A 19,311-nucleotide genomic window follows, 5' to 3' on the forward strand; every position below is an offset into this window, starting at 1 on the left:
ACCCATACAATCATCTAGTGTAGTCAAACAGGAATGTGTGCATGGCGAATCAAATCCAAAACAATCCATGAACCAACGACCACGTCTTGATTGCACTTCATTTCATTGACCACTAGATGTCCTACTCGAGCACTGTGTGTCATTGAGGCCTCGAGTAATGAACCATGTTTTGAATGAAGTGTCGAAGCTTCAACAAAGCCTCGATCAGCCATCACTACCCAGAGATGCGACCAGACGTGCCGACCATAGATATACATAGACTAGATCCGCTGGCGCGCTGCCTTCTATATTATCTATGGTCTGACCAATCACTGCTCTCTGGCTCCGCCCTCTGAGAATCTTGTCGTTTGGCTCCACACTTGCTGATGACCACTTTCGGTCTCAGAAAATGAAAAAACTGACATTTTTCGTTTGTCTCTCATTGATTTTATTTTGTTATTCTAAATATAAAATGAAAGTCGAAGCATTTTTAAAATGTCGTATATCCCTTTTTTGATCACGAAAAGGAAAAACGCCTTGTATTTCAAATTTAATTTTTGTATTTTAAAAAGAAAATCAAATAACCACTAGTTTTTTGTTTTTCAACACCCGTTTCAGAACGGAAAATCCAATTGCCCAAATATACACGGACCGGTTCCCAGATTCCAGACTGCTTGTGGGGAGTAAAAGCATTTTCTACATTAATATAACACCTTTATGTCAGAGTAGTAAAGTGACAGACAAAGGATGAGAACACAGATTTGACAGCGAACTAATGAAACAGAAAACAAATCTTAAAACATACAATTAAAGCTTGTGTTGTTAGCGAGAGGTCAGGAAGAAGAACATCACACAAAAACAAAACTATAAAACAGAGTGTAAAGAAGCCATTTGAAAGCTGAAGAAAATTATCAGTCTCGTCTTCTCCAGGATTTTGGTTCAACGTCACAACTGGAAGACGGTCAAAAGCTGCGGCTCTGTTGATTGTTCGGTCCATCAAACGTATGACTGAAAAATGACATGAAAGCAACCGTGTTTTAGTTCGTGAGCAACTTTGCAAATTTTCACATCATCTGAGTGATCTTTAATCTAATCAACGCAATAAGCAGCGGTGTTTAGATGAAGGCTCACATACTGTTGTAAGAACTTTTTAAAAATGTCACTGTAAATTATAGATGACATGGAGTTTATACAGAGTCAGACAAAATAATGTATACACACATCAGGAAAAGAAAAACTTGCATAAGTATTTAATTTGCATAAGTACTTCTACACATACAGATATCTCTTTCTAAGTTTGATCAAATCACGATAACTCTGTGTCCTGTTGTACGATGTTTTCCCAACAGATGGCGCTACCCTCATGAATGGAGCATCAACAAGTGACGTCTACAACACAACAGAAATGTCTGGAAGCCAGTGGCCACCACTTTGAGCACTTCTTGTAATTGTAGAGGCCAAAGATAACTTTTATTAATCTCGTGATGTCTGAATAAATTTGGTATTGAAATATTTATGCAAGTTTTTCTTTTCCTGACGTGTGTAAACGTTATGTTGGCTGACTGTATATGCCATTGTGCATGCTGTAGTTCATAAATGACCCTTCGAAAGGTCAGTAAAATTAGCTGTAACTTTCTCTAAACTTTATAGTGAGAATGATGCATGTTCCATTCATGTTTCTGTAATAAAGGCAGCACAGATAGTGGTGCATTTCTCTTTTTAGCCACCAGAGGAGGACAGCAGTCAGCTACAACAGCAGCACTGCAGAAACTCCATGTCAGAGCACCACACTGTCTGCTAAACCACATATCCAACAGCAGTCGCCTGTAGCGGCCATCCGAGTCCCATGAGGCTGCTGTGGCTGAGCCTCGTCCTGCAGGAGGACAGGAAACTGTTTGTGATGCTGCAGATACACAGCTGCTACCATGAAAACCGAATGAATCTAGATTTGTGAAGCACAGTGGCAAGGAGGTGACAGTTGTTGCCCTTTGTGTTCCTCATGCAGCAGTGCTTCAGTGTTGCTCAGCCAGATTAACCTGAAATTGAAGCTGCAAAGGGACCAAGGTTAGCCACATTATTCTCTGAAGAAAACTTCACTCACAATGCATCCTCTAATTCAAGCAGCTGAAAGGAACCGCATCACAATCCTGACAGAAGAGACTTTGTGCTAATTCTTGCCATTGTCACTAGCCTTGTTCATAGTTTTTATTTAAAGGGGTGCTCCACTAAGTTCAGTCTATTCGGCCTGAGGTGCATTTCTGAGCACAATAAAAACAGTTGTATTAGGTTTTCTGAGGCTCTGGCACTTCCAGTTTAATTACACAATATTAAAGTTATCATCACTAATTCACATACACATGGTTTAGTAGGGACCTCCTCCACCTTCTAGTATATTCAGTAAGCCATTATCATCCATTCTGATAGCCAATAAACAGAAAGTAACCACCAAAACATCAACAACCTCTTGTGGTCATGTGAATATTTGCATGTAAATTCTTAACCTAAAGCACGATCCTTCTTTAAACCCAACCAAGTAGTTTCAGTGCCTAAATTTAACCAATTCCAACTGAAAATGCACGTAAACAGAGTGAAAAACAGCAACTAGAAGCCACCACAAGACTTAAATGAAAAAAAAAAAAAAACGTAACTATGATCCACAACAGGAATTGAATTCAAAGTCTCTGTGAGTCTGGTGACTAATGTCTCCAAAGGTAGACTTTTGTTTCTCTTTCTAAGTGCATAATTGTGGCTCCACCATCATTAAATGAGGTGATAACAGCCTACTGAGCCTGCTAGAAGGTAGAGGAAGAACATATATAAGGGAAGGATCCAAGATAATGAGGGACATTTAATGGCCTGAAAACATCCAAAACCCTGCTGACGTCATTTGGGTGATCTGGGCAGACAGAAAGCCCGGGTGGGTTGCAAACTGCAGATGTAGGGTTGGAAAGAAGTGGATGTGAGAAGGTACTTCAAAAAGTTCTCAGCCTCACCAGAAAGCATCACAGAAGAAAGGTTGTTTTTGCATTATTTTTCAACACTGTCCCTTTGCAGAGGAAAGTCACATCTGGAGGCTCCAGATTCTCCTGAACAGGTGTAATTCTACCCCAATATTGGAGTTACATGCTTTGATTCCGGGTAAGGACAAGAACTTTTTGAAGTACCCTCATATAAAAGGCCAGGATGGTGTAAAAACATGTTAAGTTGAATTGTGGGAAATGTAGGATGAAATCTTTTTGAAGCTCAATCCATACTAGAGACTAAACACTAGGATGTCTGAGCCTCTACTGCTTTGTTGTTTTTTTTTTTTTGTCACAACAGTCAGTGGAGTACCCTCTTAAATAAATCACATCATCACAGAATGAAGACAATAAAACACAACATGACAAGGGCCCTCAATTACAATTACAAACACGGCCACAAAGGTGGCTTCATTCTGAATGAGGCTGCATGTCAATTAACAGCATTTGGTAGCTTTAAAGGGACTCTGGCAGCACTTTGATATACAAGCTTTCAAATGAATATGTGGCCAGAACAAGAGCAGCAAAGAGGTTGTGCTCAAACTGCAGGTGCATCACACACAAAAAAAGACAGAGTTGCAACAATCAGTCGAAGGAAAGAACAATTATTGATAACTATTTAGGTAATCAAATAATCATTAAAGGCATTTTTAGAACAAAAATCTCAAATATTCCTGAGTTCCTGTTCACTATTTGTAAGGATTTTCTATCGTAAATTGATCATAAATTGAGCATACCCCCCAACCCCCCCACCCCCCACACACACACAGTTTTATAGCATTTTAAAGATGAATTAATAAATCAAGAATAATTGATTTTAAATTGCTAACTGCTCTTAAAGGAAGCATATTTTTCATACACTTGTAACTGGCTTGTAAATAATGAATGTAACATTTTATTCTAGGAGTATTCTAGATGTTTTCTGTTTGGGTTCCAGGTAACAGGTGTCTTTATTTGGAACATTCTGCATATAATTAATTTAGAGGGAGAAAAGAAAAACAAGGCTCGACAAAAAGTATTTTTATGCAGGTGTATCAGCTCTTATGAGGACCGCAAGTGTTCCTTAAGAAAGTGGAGTGACGCAGACTTCGCCACGGAGGAGTTTCTGATGAATAAAGAGGCTTTCAGAGGAGGCTCTCTCAGTGCGCGCACCTGCGTAAAACACCGGCACCGTCCGAAATCGAGGAACCGTAAAGCCTTTACGGGAAGGTGACAAGCGGCTCAATGGTCTGAAATGAACCGGATCTATCTGAAAACTCGAGTTTTTTTTTTTTTTTTTTTAAACAATGAGCCACAATTCTGTTGGATTACAAACTATGAAGCTCCACTCCGCCGCTTTCTCCTCTGAGCAGCTGTGACCGCCGCGTCCAGACGCAGATACGCACCGACCTGTCTCAGCTCTACTTGTTGTCCTCCTGCTAGAAATAATGCCATCCAAATTACTGGCTTATGTCTTTCTTCTGTCGCTCCTTCACACCTGGTGAGTGGCGCATTAAAGTTTAAACCTTCATAAAGATTTTTTAAAAATGCTGGATGCGTTTTGGCGACGCTCTAAATGCGCACTTAATGTTGTTTCCTGTAGAAAACTTTACGCACGAAGTTTCTGTGACTTTCACACACTACCATGGTGCTCTACATACATGCAGACTGTGTACAGCAGCCTCGTCTTAAGCCAGTCAGTGCCTCTGCTGTTTCCAATCACCTTTCTTTTTCACCTTTGCAGCTCTCTAACAATCGAGTACGAGGAGGACTACGAGGACGTCACTGTGAACCAGATGCTGGCTCCTAAATCCCAGCAAACCGACGCCACGGAAATACTCAATAATTTACTGAAAGAATATGATAAGAATCTGCGGCCGGACATCGGAGGTGAGAGTCACTGCTGCACAGTTATTCACCAAACTAATCGCAGACTGTGAATCCAAATCAAGTATCTCATTATCCTCATGCACAACGACCACAACTAATCATTTCTAACTGTGGAATCTGCAGATTGTGTTGGTTTTATAATCTGATAAATGTGCAGACAAGTGAAGTCTTTCAATCTTTCAGTTGAAGCAGCAGTAATAGATAATAATCAAATGGGTCACACTGGCTGAAAAGGCTGATTTTAAAATGCAGTGTAAGACACAACCTGCATAACAATACACTCACACAGAGAGTTCATTCAAGTCCTCATAAAGCACCGAGATGTCTTAATAATCAAAGGCAGAGACATTCACAAAGAAATGCATTCAGAAATAAAACTGATTAGGATGAGGTTTTAAAAAAGGAAGAAAATGAAATTAGACACACAGAATGAAAGTATAACACAGATGGATAAGCATATAATTTGACCAGTAACACAGTTGTAGTCCCAGAATAAATGATTAGTTGCTTCAACTGCACAAAAAACAGATCCTAACTGTAGAGTTTTTAGTTGAAAGTGGAAGCAATTTTTGAGATGATCAGCAGGGTGGTTCCATCTGTGTGCAGCATGTTCTGCAGTTACAGCAAAAATAAAATGCTATATGAAGAAACAGTGCAGTAAAACTAATGGCAGAAGAAAACAACAAAATAAAGAGAATGTTTGAGACTTTTCTCTAAACCTACAGAATGGTACAAAAGTATCACAGCACCAAGGAGCACTCCTCTATTCTGTTTTTCTAAAAAACAATTTAATATAAAATGTTTCATTATAAACTGCCTAAAAATTTAAAAAATGCCTCAAAGTCAGTCTGCATTGTTTGCATGTCACTTCTTAAATGCTGCAAATGACACATGAAAAGCCTGAAATGCATAAATGTGACACAAGAAAAAAAGTGGGGTGCTATAAATATGCATTTACATGATATCAGGTTAACACTTGAGCTGCATGAGCTTCACCATTTTGTTTGAACAAATCTTGAAATGTTCCACAATTTTTTCAAAGAAAACGAGGCATGTTTCCATTAACTGCTGTGGAGCGAAAAACCTGGGCTGCATAGTGTCATCATCAGAAGGAGGCAGTGTAGACTACGGTATGCATGGCCATAATAAAGAGAGTAGAAGAAGAAGAAGACTTCGTAAACTAAAGATTGTTTGCTAATCATTTAAAAACCTTGTAGAGGAAAAAAATATATCTTTGGCCTTGTACGAGACAAAATTGCAAAGAAGCATTCAGGAATTGTTTATGATCAGGGAAGTTGTAATGATTCTTTCGTGTCAGCTGGTACTGAACATGTTTCATGCTGTTCAGGGACAAAGATGATGAAAGAAGCAGCTGATCCATGATGCTGTGGCACTAACCTGGTCCAGAGTTTCAGATTTAAGTTGGTTGGAAGACGCGTCTACCTTTAACCAAACTGTTCCCTGATGTTTATTTATGAGTGATACAGATTCTCAGCAGAGGGAATATGTTGTATCTGCAAACATGTTGAGCTGTACGTTACTAAAACCACTGAATGAAGCTGTTTAGTTACAGTATTCCACACTGTATGCATCACGTTGCCATGGGAACCCAACATGTATTTAGTTGGTGATGCAGAAATCGTATTTATATGTTTTTATATTTGGTCCTGATTTGCTGTCAAGTCCGTTTACACCGTTGGTACTGCAGTTGATAGAACACAGATTAGAACATTGATTAGTTTATTAGTACAGGGGGTCCTAGGTTTATGACATCTTCGATCTACAATGTTTCGTTGTTACGTCGGAACTGGTTACATGGAACTAGTTGACGAGTGGAGCGGACGAATACGTCATCACACAACACTATAAGACGGCTTTGTTTACATTATCCGGTTGTAAACCATCTTGGATTGTGCTATATTCACAAATTTTCTGCCCTTCATTATGGCTCCCAAGCACAAGTCAGACTCTTCTGATGGCAATACTTCGAAGAAAAGGAAAGCCATCTCCATAGAAGTGAAATTAGATATAACAAAAACGCTCGGAACAGGGCGAAACACCAATGAACATCGGTCAAGTTGCAAAAACGATGCAACATATTGTAGTGACCCTCTGTGATGAATGGATGAGACTTTATCTAATTTTCTGGTGGTTTACTGAACCTTCACACAGGCTACTGTGGGCCGTAGCCAACACCAAAACAACTACAAAAAACCTATAATTTAGCTCCAGAACTACCCGCCGTTCCCAGTTCTCTCTCGCTCCAAAGTTCTACGCTTTGAGCTGTGTTAGGGCTCATTATTCTGCTGCAGTATCAGTCCTTCTTGCCAAAGATGCAAACCAAAGGGTGGAGCATGTCTCTGAAGAATGGAGAGCTGCTTCTCCTTGGTCATGGTGGAGTCGATTCTCTGCAGGTGTCCAACTCCACAGTAGCAAACTTCCCCAGACTTTAATACTCCCAACAGCATGTTTCACTGTGGGTTTTGATTCACTGTGATGTCTCTCCCCCTCCTGTTGGTCTCCTTACATACACACTTCTGTTTCTACCATTAATCTCTAACTACGGTTTATCAGTAAATACCACGTTTTTTCCATCCTTCACTATAAAATGCTATTCTTTCTTAGCCCAACTCAAGCATTTGTCTCTTTGTTGCCCTGCTGAGAAGTGGTTCAGAGACTCTCTTCGTCCTTTGAGAAACTTCTAGATAGCTTTCTTTTGACAGAACTTTTGCTGATTAGAGTCTTGTGCTTTTTATTCATCAAATCTTGTATCTGAGATGAGGTTGCTTTTAAATCTCTCACTGAACCAACAAATGAGCGCCAACTGTGCATTCGGCCTGTTGAAGTAGCTCTGCTTGTTTTTTTAATGTAATATTTCCAACTTCTCTTAATTTTCTTTTTGCCACTCTTGGCTGGATTATTCACGATGACTTTTTTGAGCTGTGCCATCTCTGGACACATTGGTTGGAAGACTTCTGCTATGTTTTTTTTTCATTATCTTGCAATCACTTTTATTCAGTGGTGTTCCTGTTGTATAGCGACCAGAACAACCACAATGGACATCCATGTATAAAAGACACGCAGAGGAAGGAGAAAGAGTCCAGACACTGATGGATAAGAGCAGGTATCAGCCACATCTTCTGTCATCACCACTGACAATGTGTGATTGTTGTACATCAAGATGGACCAGCCAGCGGCGCCAGTGAGGAAATGAGGGGACTTTAGTAACAGTAGCCTTAGGTGCCTCATAGAGACATATCTACAGGAATCATATCCATGGCCAACTTTCAGACAGTTTGGGCAAAAAGGAATAAGTCTGAGAGTGGCGATGAAAGAGGTGGTGGGCTTTTATTAACAACAAAGGGTGCCATGAAGGAGCGTTTCATCACACTACACAACCAGGGAGCTTTCACATGCCATCTTGTTGTTGTACATCCATCCCTCCGCTTACCTGGCCACTATAATGCCCACTTTGTTACTGCAAGACTCCAAACTCTGCATCTCAGTGCTTTCATGTATTCCTTAGTCGCAAAGTATTCTTTGTATTCTTGTAAACTGAACAACTGTCAAACATTTGGGCAGCTGTTTACAAAGTTCTAATCCAGTCTAGTTTTTGGTAGTTTCAGTTAATAGCTCCTCCTGGTGTACCAGCTGTCTGTTCTGTCACCTGACCCCTGAAGTAGCCATCATCATCGCTCATCATTCCTGTACATACGGAGCAGTAGGAACCTCCTCTGTAGACTCAGTGAGCTGCTTTCACAATATATACATCTTTAATGGTGGTGGAGCTGTGATTTTTGCATTAACAGGAGCATTATTATAGTAGTATTTTTTGACGTAAGCCTCATTTTCACTCATTGTTTTTCACTCTGTTCACTGGAGTTTTCTGTCCGCGTTTGGTTAAATTAGGCAACTGATTAAGCTAACTACGATTTGGATTAAAATACAGTCTGTTGCTGCGTTTACTACATGATAGAAAGCTTCATTCATTACGTTTCCAGGGTGACAACTCTACCAGAGATTTTACATTACTTAATACTTATTCAGATGACTTCAAGAGGTCGCCTATGTTACACACCAGAGTCAAATTCCATGTGTGTTTCCACATACTTGGTCATTAAAGCTGATTCAGTTTCTGATTCTAACATTATCAGGGCTATTTTCTGCTTTTTCAGTGATCAGAATAAATGATAACACTAGCTACTAGAAGGTGCAAGTCCCTACTGGCCAATATGTAATATGATGACATCTGAATCAGGCATGTCTGTTCTGTGTGCTGAAAAAGGAAGGGAAGGGGAGATGTGGGGGAAATGGGGCAGTGGTAGTTTGAGGAATGGTAAACCTCCTATGCTCATTATGTAAAAATGCTAAGAAGCTAAATATCAACAGAATTACAGATTCCAGCTAAAGCGGGCTGATGCTGAACAATATTTTTGGGGTTTTCAAGGCTGCCATTGGTTGTTTTTTAAGTGAAGTAAAAATCATCACATTTTTGAGCTGAGTTTCTCTTACTTGCTGACCTACAATAACAAAGGGTCAAGATGCAGCTGATTAGCATGTCCTCATGAATATAAATTACATTTGAAGGTTGAAACTGTAAGAGGAGGACAGAGATACGAGGAGCTGTGTAACTCACTGACTTATTCTCTCATGTACACACTGAATATGTTGTTTTTCTGTTCTGATGACCCCACATTCACAATCAGTGCCTCCACAGACGCTGTGCTTCTGTTACGCTGTTTCAGGGTTTGGAAACTGGCCTCTGGTGGCAGGACGCTGCCACATGGTGATGTAGATACAACTGATGCATGACAAAGAAATGCTTCTGTGAGTTGTTGTTTGTGAGGTTTTAGTTTGAAGACAAATGCAGCTTTTCTATCTGAGTAAAAGCATCAACTGGTTGCAGACTTCTGCTACCACACAACTTAGAGCAGAGCTGGAGATCAGTTTAGATCCGGCTGAGAAACTCAAGTGTAAAAACACATGAATCAGCAGGAGGCCCTCAGCTGACACTCAGGATGTCCACAGCTTGTTGTGTTTTATAAAGCGTACACTGCCTCTGACATGGCTGTTATCTCAGGTTAAATGTGTGGTCACGACTTCTTTATCACAGATGGAGCTTCTTTGTATTTGTAGTCATGACTTTCATTAGATCTGGCTAACAAACAGCTCTCTGACTGGTGTTGGTGTATTTGTTTTTAAGAGGTCATATTGTAATCTAAAGCTGCTGGAGTTAATATTTACATATTAACAGTGGATGAAATTACTACGTGTAGTCTGAAATGCGTTAATTTTAGTAGCTGTATAGTTCCTCCTATTTTCCGCCTTCATAGGTAAACTGCTAACATAGATTCTAAAAAATGAAAACCGTATCTCTATTAATGTGAAATAAATGATTTTAACCATGATTTTACCAAACTACAGGTAAATATCCAACCAGTTAACCAGAACATCCATTAAATTAACACATTTTAACTATAAGAAATTAAAGGTTTTTCTTTTTTTCATCTGACGTGAACAAAAACATCTTTTTTCATTTTCCTCACTCTTATGCCCATCATCAGCCGTCGTGCTCGGAGTCACCACCAAACTGGCACAATTTAATCTGAGGGTCAAACGTTCAAAAATGTAAACAAAATGATTTTTCTTATTCATCACATTTCAGACAGTCTTTTGCATTGTTTATCGCACACATTCATATCCAGTGACCATTTATCGGTCAGCACTGCCAGACAGCGACAGTAAATATTGCATGCATGCTTTAAAAGTATTGGAAAAAAAACATCAAGTTGGCAAGTTGGAACTTCAATGTAAATATCTGTTTGAACTGATCGTCAAAGTCACACGTGCAGTGATAGTAAACAAAATTCACATTACTTTGTCCTGTAGGGATTCATAGTGTTCACGCAAACCGTCTTTATCTGTATAACTTCAATCCTGTATACTCCATCTGTTACCATGGATACCGATCCACATAAGCTCTGCTATTTTGGCCTGGCAGAGAGGGGACAGTAAAAAGCAAATATGACAAATATGTCACCGAGGGACAGGCGTACATGACCTCACACATCGAGCTCTGGAAAACACCTTTTGATGTGGTCCAGAGAGAGCTGAACCCACTTTCACATCCCAGCTGCCACTTTCTCAGTGTCACTTTCTCTGTGTGTCACTTTGACTCCAATAAATAAGCCTAACCTCTCACTCTCCTCACTTATCTGCTGTTCTTCGTACGTCCGGTCAGCCTGCGACCAATTTCAGGTGCTTTTATCAGCCTCGCTCACTGCTCTAAATCCTCTCCTGTCTCCGTGGCACAAACAAACGTAAGTCACAATGATCAGTTATCTGGCACACTGGTGGCCTCAATATGACCATGTCAGTAAGATTCATGTCGTACAAATGGGCTTTTTCTCTTATGGACTTTGTTCTTCATTATACTATTCTATGTGTTTGAGACTGCACTGACAAATCTGTCCTACAGCACAAAAAGAAAAAAACACAGAGTAAAGTCTGTGAAATTTCTCTACAGCTTTGTAATGTCCACAGTGCATCTTTGTCAAAACATGTAACTGCAATGCAACTGTCAAAAGTCTGACGTCAAGATCCATTTAGTGGCTACCTGGCAGCTGTCAGTTATGTCATGATCTTAGTCAGTAGACAGGATTATAGAAGATTATCATAAGATTTTAGGTGTTTAAATTTTATGGATATATTAGGACTTTTCAGGTTCATATGGCAAACTGGATAGCAAACAGCAGCTAATTACAGCTGGAGCAGCTACAAAGCAACATTAACATTTGTTAGCCCCTTTTTTGGTCTCCACCAACTTCTGAATTAAATGTCTGGTTATTTGTTTCTCCTCATTTCTCTACTGTTCGGTGCAGGGAAGGTTTTCAGAACATTTTCACCAAAAACAGCCACCTGCATCTGCAAAAGTGACACTATATACAGTAAACAAAACTTTAAACTCATAAATCCATAACGGTTTTGCTAAAAGACACCACTAAACTTAGTACCAGAGAGTCTTGCGTTTTGATTAACTATCACAATTTTAAAATTAGATTTGGTTGTTTTTACCAATGGAACTGCATGACACAGTTAGTGTTCAAGGGAAGTTAAACAGTTGAAAATCACATGATTCTATCTGTATAGTTTCTGAAGCTGATACATGGTGTAATTTTGGCAATTTAAAAAAAAAAAAAAAGATAACATGCCTTTCAAAAGGCTGGCAGGTTTTGAGGTTGAGAGATTGTCAGGAATGGAGTAAATAGCTATAGAGACTAAAACCATTTTTGCACCTTTTGAATCAGGGAAGAAACCTTTCAAACTACCAAGAACTACAGCTGTTGTACAGGTCAATAAGACAATCTCAAAAATGCTAACTGTCAAAGAAGATGAGTCTTAACGCTTCAGGAGCCTGAAGATTGACAAATGTGGGTCTTAAGTATTTTACATTATGTATACAATGGAAAAAGATATCAATGGTGTTCTTAGATTCATGATAGCTTAAATACCTGGAAAAGTATTTTATAAGTGTATGATTTAAGTTTCCTAGTCTGAAGAAAAAGAGGTAGAATTGGTGTTTACCCAATTTGTGATGCCATGTTTGAAATGTCAAAGATAGCTCATGTGACAATGATCACTGACTAATCACTTTTAGATTGCATAAACCGGAACATCTCAATTAGCAGCTGCCTAACGTATTTAAAGTTGCACACTTTTTTCTTAAATCTCTTGTTCCAGAAATGTTCTTGTTTGGCAGAAATAAGTAGGAGTGATGAATGTAGTAATCTAGTAAGCAATTCATGGATAGAACAGGACTTTCACATATTAAGGATGATGTGTGTGCGACGCTGTTCAGCTGTCATCCACTGGATGCAGCAGCTACGTGTCTGAATAATAAACACGGTGACCTTTTCACTAAGCTACTTTAGGGACCGAACTACCAGATCCTCTTTTTCCGGTCTTTTTCTTGGCTTTTCCTCGTCCGCACACACACACAGTCATTTTCACGGGAAATTATTATTCTGTAGTGTATCAGAGATCTGTATTCCTCCCTGGTCGCCCAGCCAAAGCGGATTAAATTAACTTGTATGGATAATTTCAAAGAATCTATGATAAATAGGATGTGGGCAATTAGCATTTCTCTTTTTTTAATTCCCCTGACCACAGACCACAGATAAGTAAATTAGAAAGCCATTTGTTGTGATGTGGGTGCTTTGATGGCAGATGGCGCGCTAAAGTCAATTGACCTTGTCCTCTTGGCATTAATGAATGTGACTTTTTCAACCTACGGTTAAAACAACAAGGGGCATTTCTACTACATGAGTCGAATGTAAAGCAGTAGCTGTGCAGGTGATGTTTGGAGATAGTCTACACTAAACTTTAAAGTCTAAATCGTGTCTTAGTTTTCATATGTTTTTCCTCAGTAGTAGAAAAAGTCCTATAATTTCACTTAAACCTAATGTGATTTTTGGGGAGGCTCAAAGTCTCTCTTTTTGTAGGGGTCATTAATAGTTAAAGCACAGAATAAATCATGTTTAAGTTGAAGTCATCCTCCAGTCATTACTTAAACCATTGATTCAATATATATCTACCTTGAGTAAAGAATATTTTTTCAAAGTAAAGTTGCAAGATCAAGAAATAGCTAGTCTGACTCACCAGAGGTAGACTGTGGGCATAAGCTTGCCAAACGCTGCACATTTCAGGTGGCTTTCTCCTCCCCTTCATCTATTTACATGTTACCATTTTCAACATCTAGCAGAATGATAACAACATGCATTTTGTGCCACAGAATGGTCTGGTTCTGCGAATTAAGAATGAACTGACACCCAGCTGACGGTTTGTTTATAGTTTAAAGCTTATGGCCATTTATAAAGATCTTCATATCGCATTTCATCAAAATACTCCTAGATTTAATTATGGGAGTCTGTGACGGATTATTATCTGTTTCCACATGACATAACAGATTTCTCTCATACTTGCAACCACAAACAGCAAAACAAAAGTGATAAATACATTAATGTGAAAATACAACCCCTAGATTTGACTCAGCCGTATTGCAGTTATTTTCCCACATGAGCGTTAAAGGGTCCTCCTTAAACTAGCTGTGGCGTCTGCTTACTGGGTGACAGATGATCGGCCGGGGTACAGCTAGCCTGAGGGGGGTGATCTGTTCTGCTTTCTGAATATTTCAGAGCCCTTGGCATTTAATCTAGTAATGAGCCTGGAAAGCAAGAGGAGAAGTTGAAGTCTTGATGCCATCAGTCAGGCTCAGAGTATGCCGACGCCAACCAAGAATAGGCAGCGGCTCTCCCATATGCAGTTATGTCATCGGGAGTTCCTGCAAGCTTATGTGATTAATGAGGAGACACATGCAACAATGGAGATACAAGCAATGAGGCAGGATGAGAAGCAAGCAAACAATAGTAAAACTTTTAAAGGTTTGAGCAGCTAATGGAGACAAAGTAACATTTTATTATATTAAATCTTATCTTTACTGCCAGAAAAGGCCAACAAATTGAAAATAAGGCAGCAATGAATGGTTATTTACACTATTGATCAATCTGTTGATTGTTTTCTCAATGAATCAGTTAGTTGTTTGCTCTGTAAAATGCCAGAAAAAGGTGAAAAATGCCAATCAGGGTTTCCCAAAGGCCAATATGATGTCCTTAGATGTCTTGCTTTGTCCACGACCCAAAGATATTCTGTTTACTGTCCTAGAAAAGGAAAGAACCATAGAATATTCAATTTTAAGAAGCTGGAATCATAGGAATTAAATTTCCTCCTTTATTTTACAAAATTATTGCTCAGTTAGTTGGAAAAATATGCAACAAACTGATGGCAGCATTCGGGTAGAGTCCAATAGTCTCTGTGACACTACATGAGTTAAAGCTGTTTCTGTGATAACTTGTCAAGGAAGAGGCCACTATGCTCCACTGCAGAAACTTCATGAGCTGCTGCTGACATTTACAGGGATGGACTATTATAATCAGCACCACTAAGCACTGTATGATGACTGGATCTGAAAGTCACCCAAAGCAAAAAAAAAAATATTTTGGATGTCTTTACCAGCCTTGCCATGTAAGAATGTTGTTTTTGTTTTTGATGCAGATGCACTCCCCAACAATAACACCATAATCATTCTAGAGTTATTCATTCTTTCCAAATGGCTTAATTAAAGCCATCTGGCAAAGATGACTGTATTTTCTCATATCGTAGAAAAACAAAACATCATCATTCAGCCACAATATTTAGCACATTTTAACTTACACCCTGTTGGTCAAAATGTTTCTAAAAAGTGATTTTGTGCAAAGTTTTAGCTCAGGTTGCAAATTGGTTGCAATAAAAACAATTTTTTGCATAATTATCAGTTGTTTTCATTCAGAACAATATGTTTATTACTATTTAATCAGAAATATGGAACCACAATCCCAATTATACCTACAAAACAAATAACAATTTGCTGACTGGATCAGAGGTGCTTCTGAGTTACGCTAAATTACAACAATTTACTAACAAATGTATTGCAAAAGTTCAAACCGTTAACATCTATGGCCTCCTCTTGCTTGCAAGATAGCTGCCAATCTACGATGCATACTTTCCACTAATGTGTGTCATATTGCACTGGGGAGTTTGGCCCATTCCTCCTGTAAATACTGGCCAAGTTCATGAAGATTAGCAGGCTGTGGGTTTCTAACAGCAACTGCAGGTCAGACAAGGACACCGGTTGGTGCAAAACACCAGTTCCCTCCTAGTCAATAAAATCCTGTACAGTTTGTGCTCTGCGTGCTGAGACATTATCATATTGGTTGCCAAATGTCTGCCAGGCTCACGGCAACAGGTGATGTCTCAGCGTATCACGATATACAACTGCAGTGACATTGGATCCAAAGATCAGCATGTCTGATTTGTCATTGGAGTGAAAGCCCCATACATGTACAGATCCGCCTCCAATGGTGAGTCTTGTCTGTACACAATCCTCAGTGAGTCTTTCATTTTGCATTTGAGATGCTCTGAGGTGGCCATCAGTTGTGTACAGCAGAAAACACAACTCATCTGCAAACAGAACATGTTGCTGGTGATCTACAGTAAGAGCTTAGTACTGCTTGGACCACCGGAGGAGCCAGTTGTGTCTGGCTGTCAAATATAGCTTCCTGATTGGTCCTCTGGCATTCAGACCTCTTTCAACCCATCTCCTGTTGTTGTTGTTGGATATTTGCATCCTGTTGCCATTCTTGCCTCAGAGAGGCAGCAGCTCATTTGTATACCTCTAGTGCCCCATAACCATTCAGTTGGAAACAAAAACACCTATTATGAGTTTTATTTACACCTCAATTACTCAGTAATCTTATAATGTGTGACACTCACAAAATGGTGCTTTACAACAAATCTCCTATGTTTACAAGCTGTAACCAACATTTTGTCCAACAGTATATATTTCATATAATAAATGTGCAATGACTAGACAACTAATAGTGAATCAGAGAAAACCATAACTAAAAACTACATGAAGAAATCTAGTTATTGCTACATTCTGTGACAGAATGTTTATTTTGCAATGCTGTTTGTTGATTTATATTTAAACCTATAGAGAATGTACGGAATCCTTAGGTAATATGGTGACATTGATTCAACCATGTCTCGCCCTGTTTGTTATTCAAAGAGCAAGTTAATCCTCTTTATTCCGGCACTGGCCAGCCATCACTAATGTGCAGTGTAGGCAACACCTACTCGCTGCCCTGTACCTTTTTGTGATTGGTGATGAGGAATTACTGAAAATCAAAGATGGATTATCTTCTTTACTGAGGAGCCATTCAGGAGAGGATGTGGTGGGAAGAGCCAGACTCTCTCACAATAACATGAAGGGCTGCAGAGGGCAGACGAATTGATCCGTTTGACTCTTCACATCAGTGCAACTTTTACCAACTCATTAAATATTTCAGTCCTTTGTAAACTGGGGAAAGTTACCCTTGGTGAGGGCAGATAATGAAGCTGCATCTGCAATGTTATGTTGTCAGTTGTTAGATTGGTCACACAGACAAAAGTAAGAGGAGATAAAAAAAGAAGTGGCAAATAACATTGACTCAAACTCCACTGCATGTCAGCACAAATGTTCAGTACTTTCATTGCATCCTTTCATGCTTTAATGTTCAAACTCAGTCTCTTGAATACGGGTGACAGGATAATATGGCCTGACAAGGACATTTCTAATTTTATTAAACCCCAAAAATGCAAATATCCATCTGTGGTCACATGATCTTGTTTGCCATAAATATCAGCGCCAGTGTGTCAGAGAGAGAGACGAGGCTGCAGTTTGTCTTCACCAGCAGTTAATGTATATCCATTCATTAGACAGGGTCGGGCTCCAGCGCAAACCTGGAGAGAATTAGCTAATGTCTCTGTGGACCTGTTCGTCATCCTCTGCCCACCCTAATGACAAATAAATCTCACCAGAGGTTATGTCTTCCCTCTGCCTCTCACCGGATGATTTTATAAATGTATCCGAGAGCTCGTTCACCATTGTGGAGCAGATTATATCCTCCCCAGAGACAGTTCAGGCTCTGGTATTCCCGTGTTGCTATTTAAGCTACCATCATCAGACTTTTATTGTATTGGTATTTGAGGAGAGAGCCCCCTGAACAGTAAAGTATATCTAGTATGACCAGTCAGAATGTTTCACCGATGGCTGCACAGATAAATAACCCACTCACATCCGCTAATTAATTTCTAGTTCATGTTATCTATTTCCCTAAAGTTAATGAGCTGCTTCCATTTACTGAATGACTGGTCACAGCCTAACTGCTGCTAAGTGGCATTGTAGGCAGGTGCAGAATTACAGCCTGCAACACAATTAGCACTGTATAATGAAGAAATAATGTAACGCAGCTTCATTACCAAAGGTGTAAATCTTCAAAGGGACGTAATTAACAACTGTAATACCTATTGTTGTTAGCCTTTTTACAGCCCACACCTTCGGCTGTGCTTTTGTTGTTGCGCAACATAAGCAGAACTTCCAATTCTAGCATGATTAACAGCATTTACAGTGACTGGTGGCATGAATTTTATTGTCATTTTCAAAAAAAATGTTTCCCATTCAGACACAAACAGCTAAAGTTTTGACTTTCTATCTCTGGTTCATGGTAGCGCAATCACAACCAGATTTTAATCAGCTCTCACTAAGATCTCCATAAGACAGTTAATTAGGCATTTCTGGGCAATTCATGTTTGAAATGTGGCCCTTAAACATGCACTTGAACAATTTCCTTCACCGATAGTCACTCACTGAAATATAGCAGACCTTTTTACATTGACTAACTTTTTTTAGGAACCACTGACACTGAAAATCAGTGAACAACATACATTTGAAGAGCAGGTAAAATAAAGATGATCCTTGAAACACAAATGAAATTACCTCCAAGCCTCGTCAGTCATTATGTAAAGAATCAGATGCACTTAAAAGCTTTACTGGACAATTTCGCTGTAACTAATAATTACTGTCAATGTTGATCTGTGGGTTATTTTCTTGATCAGGTGTTCGGTCTGTAAAATGTCCGAAAATGGTTTTAAAAAAAAACATCATCAGTGTTTCCTAAAGCAGAGATGGTTTCCTCAAATGTCTTGTTTTGTGCACAAATCAAAGATATTTAGTCTACTGATATAGAGAGGGGACGAAAAGAAAACCAGAAAATATCCAGTACCCAAACCAAACAGCTCTATTGAACTACATTAATGATGTGCAGCTCTGCAGCTAGAATGGTGACAAAATAAAAGCCCGTAACATTAAAAATACGCTTTCAAAATAAAAGCATGGAGGGAACATTTATTTTAACACTAGCAAAACAAAGGCTTGCCAAAAGCAATGAACTGACCTTTATAAGAGTAATTTACACGTAATTTGGTATCCATATATAACATGTACATGCATAACACATGCCTGTGCTCAGCGCAAGGTCATTTTTTTATTAAAGATTTCATCCCTCGGAAATGATACGTCAACTGAGCAGCCTTGGCGGAGTACTGTGCGCTCTGAATGCTTTTCTTGTTATTATTTTGATTATATTGTTAACACAGTGAGCTCACCTGTAGCAGTGTGTCTGAAGTACTTACAGCCTCATCTATGGAGTGGTTATGTACCACAAAATGAGGGCTGATTAATCCATGATGAGAAAAACACTTATCAAAAAAATGTCTGAATCATTCTGTCAAATATTACATTTGGCTCTCTAAAGCTGTTTTTCTGACTTTACAATAGATCTATTCAGGTTGCACACCAGGTGTTGTGCGGTTATAAATATAGGCATTTTGAAAAGCTGCCTCAGCAGGGACTCTGCAGAAGTGTCCTCCAGTGAGCCATCTGGTAGCACGTGAACCGAACGCTGGAACAGAAACTGGCAGGTGGAAAAATTCTCGCTGTGGATTTAATTGGCTGAGACATGAAGACTTT

At 39.2% G+C, this 19,311-nt stretch overlaps 1 protein-coding gene across 1 annotated transcript in view; it reads left to right on the forward strand.

The window, feature by feature from the left end:
• Positions 1-4,099: 4,099 nt before the first annotated feature.
• LOC111566459 (gamma-aminobutyric acid type A receptor subunit gamma3) overlaps positions 4,100-19,311 on the forward strand; it is a 66,957-nt gene continuing 51,745 nt past the window's right edge. The window contains exons 1-2 of the mRNA XM_035946740.2: positions 4,100-4,479; positions 4,723-4,868. Coding sequence (XP_035802633.1) covers positions 4,427-4,479; positions 4,723-4,868 — 199 coding nt within the window. The 5' untranslated portion in view covers positions 4,100-4,426. The remainder of the gene's footprint in view (positions 4,480-4,722; positions 4,869-19,311) is intronic.

The sequence above is a fragment of the Amphiprion ocellaris genome, chromosome 2, assembly GCF_022539595.1.
Source record: "Amphiprion ocellaris isolate individual 3 ecotype Okinawa chromosome 2, ASM2253959v1, whole genome shotgun sequence".
NCBI lineage: Eukaryota > Metazoa > Chordata > Actinopteri > Pomacentridae > Amphiprion > Amphiprion ocellaris.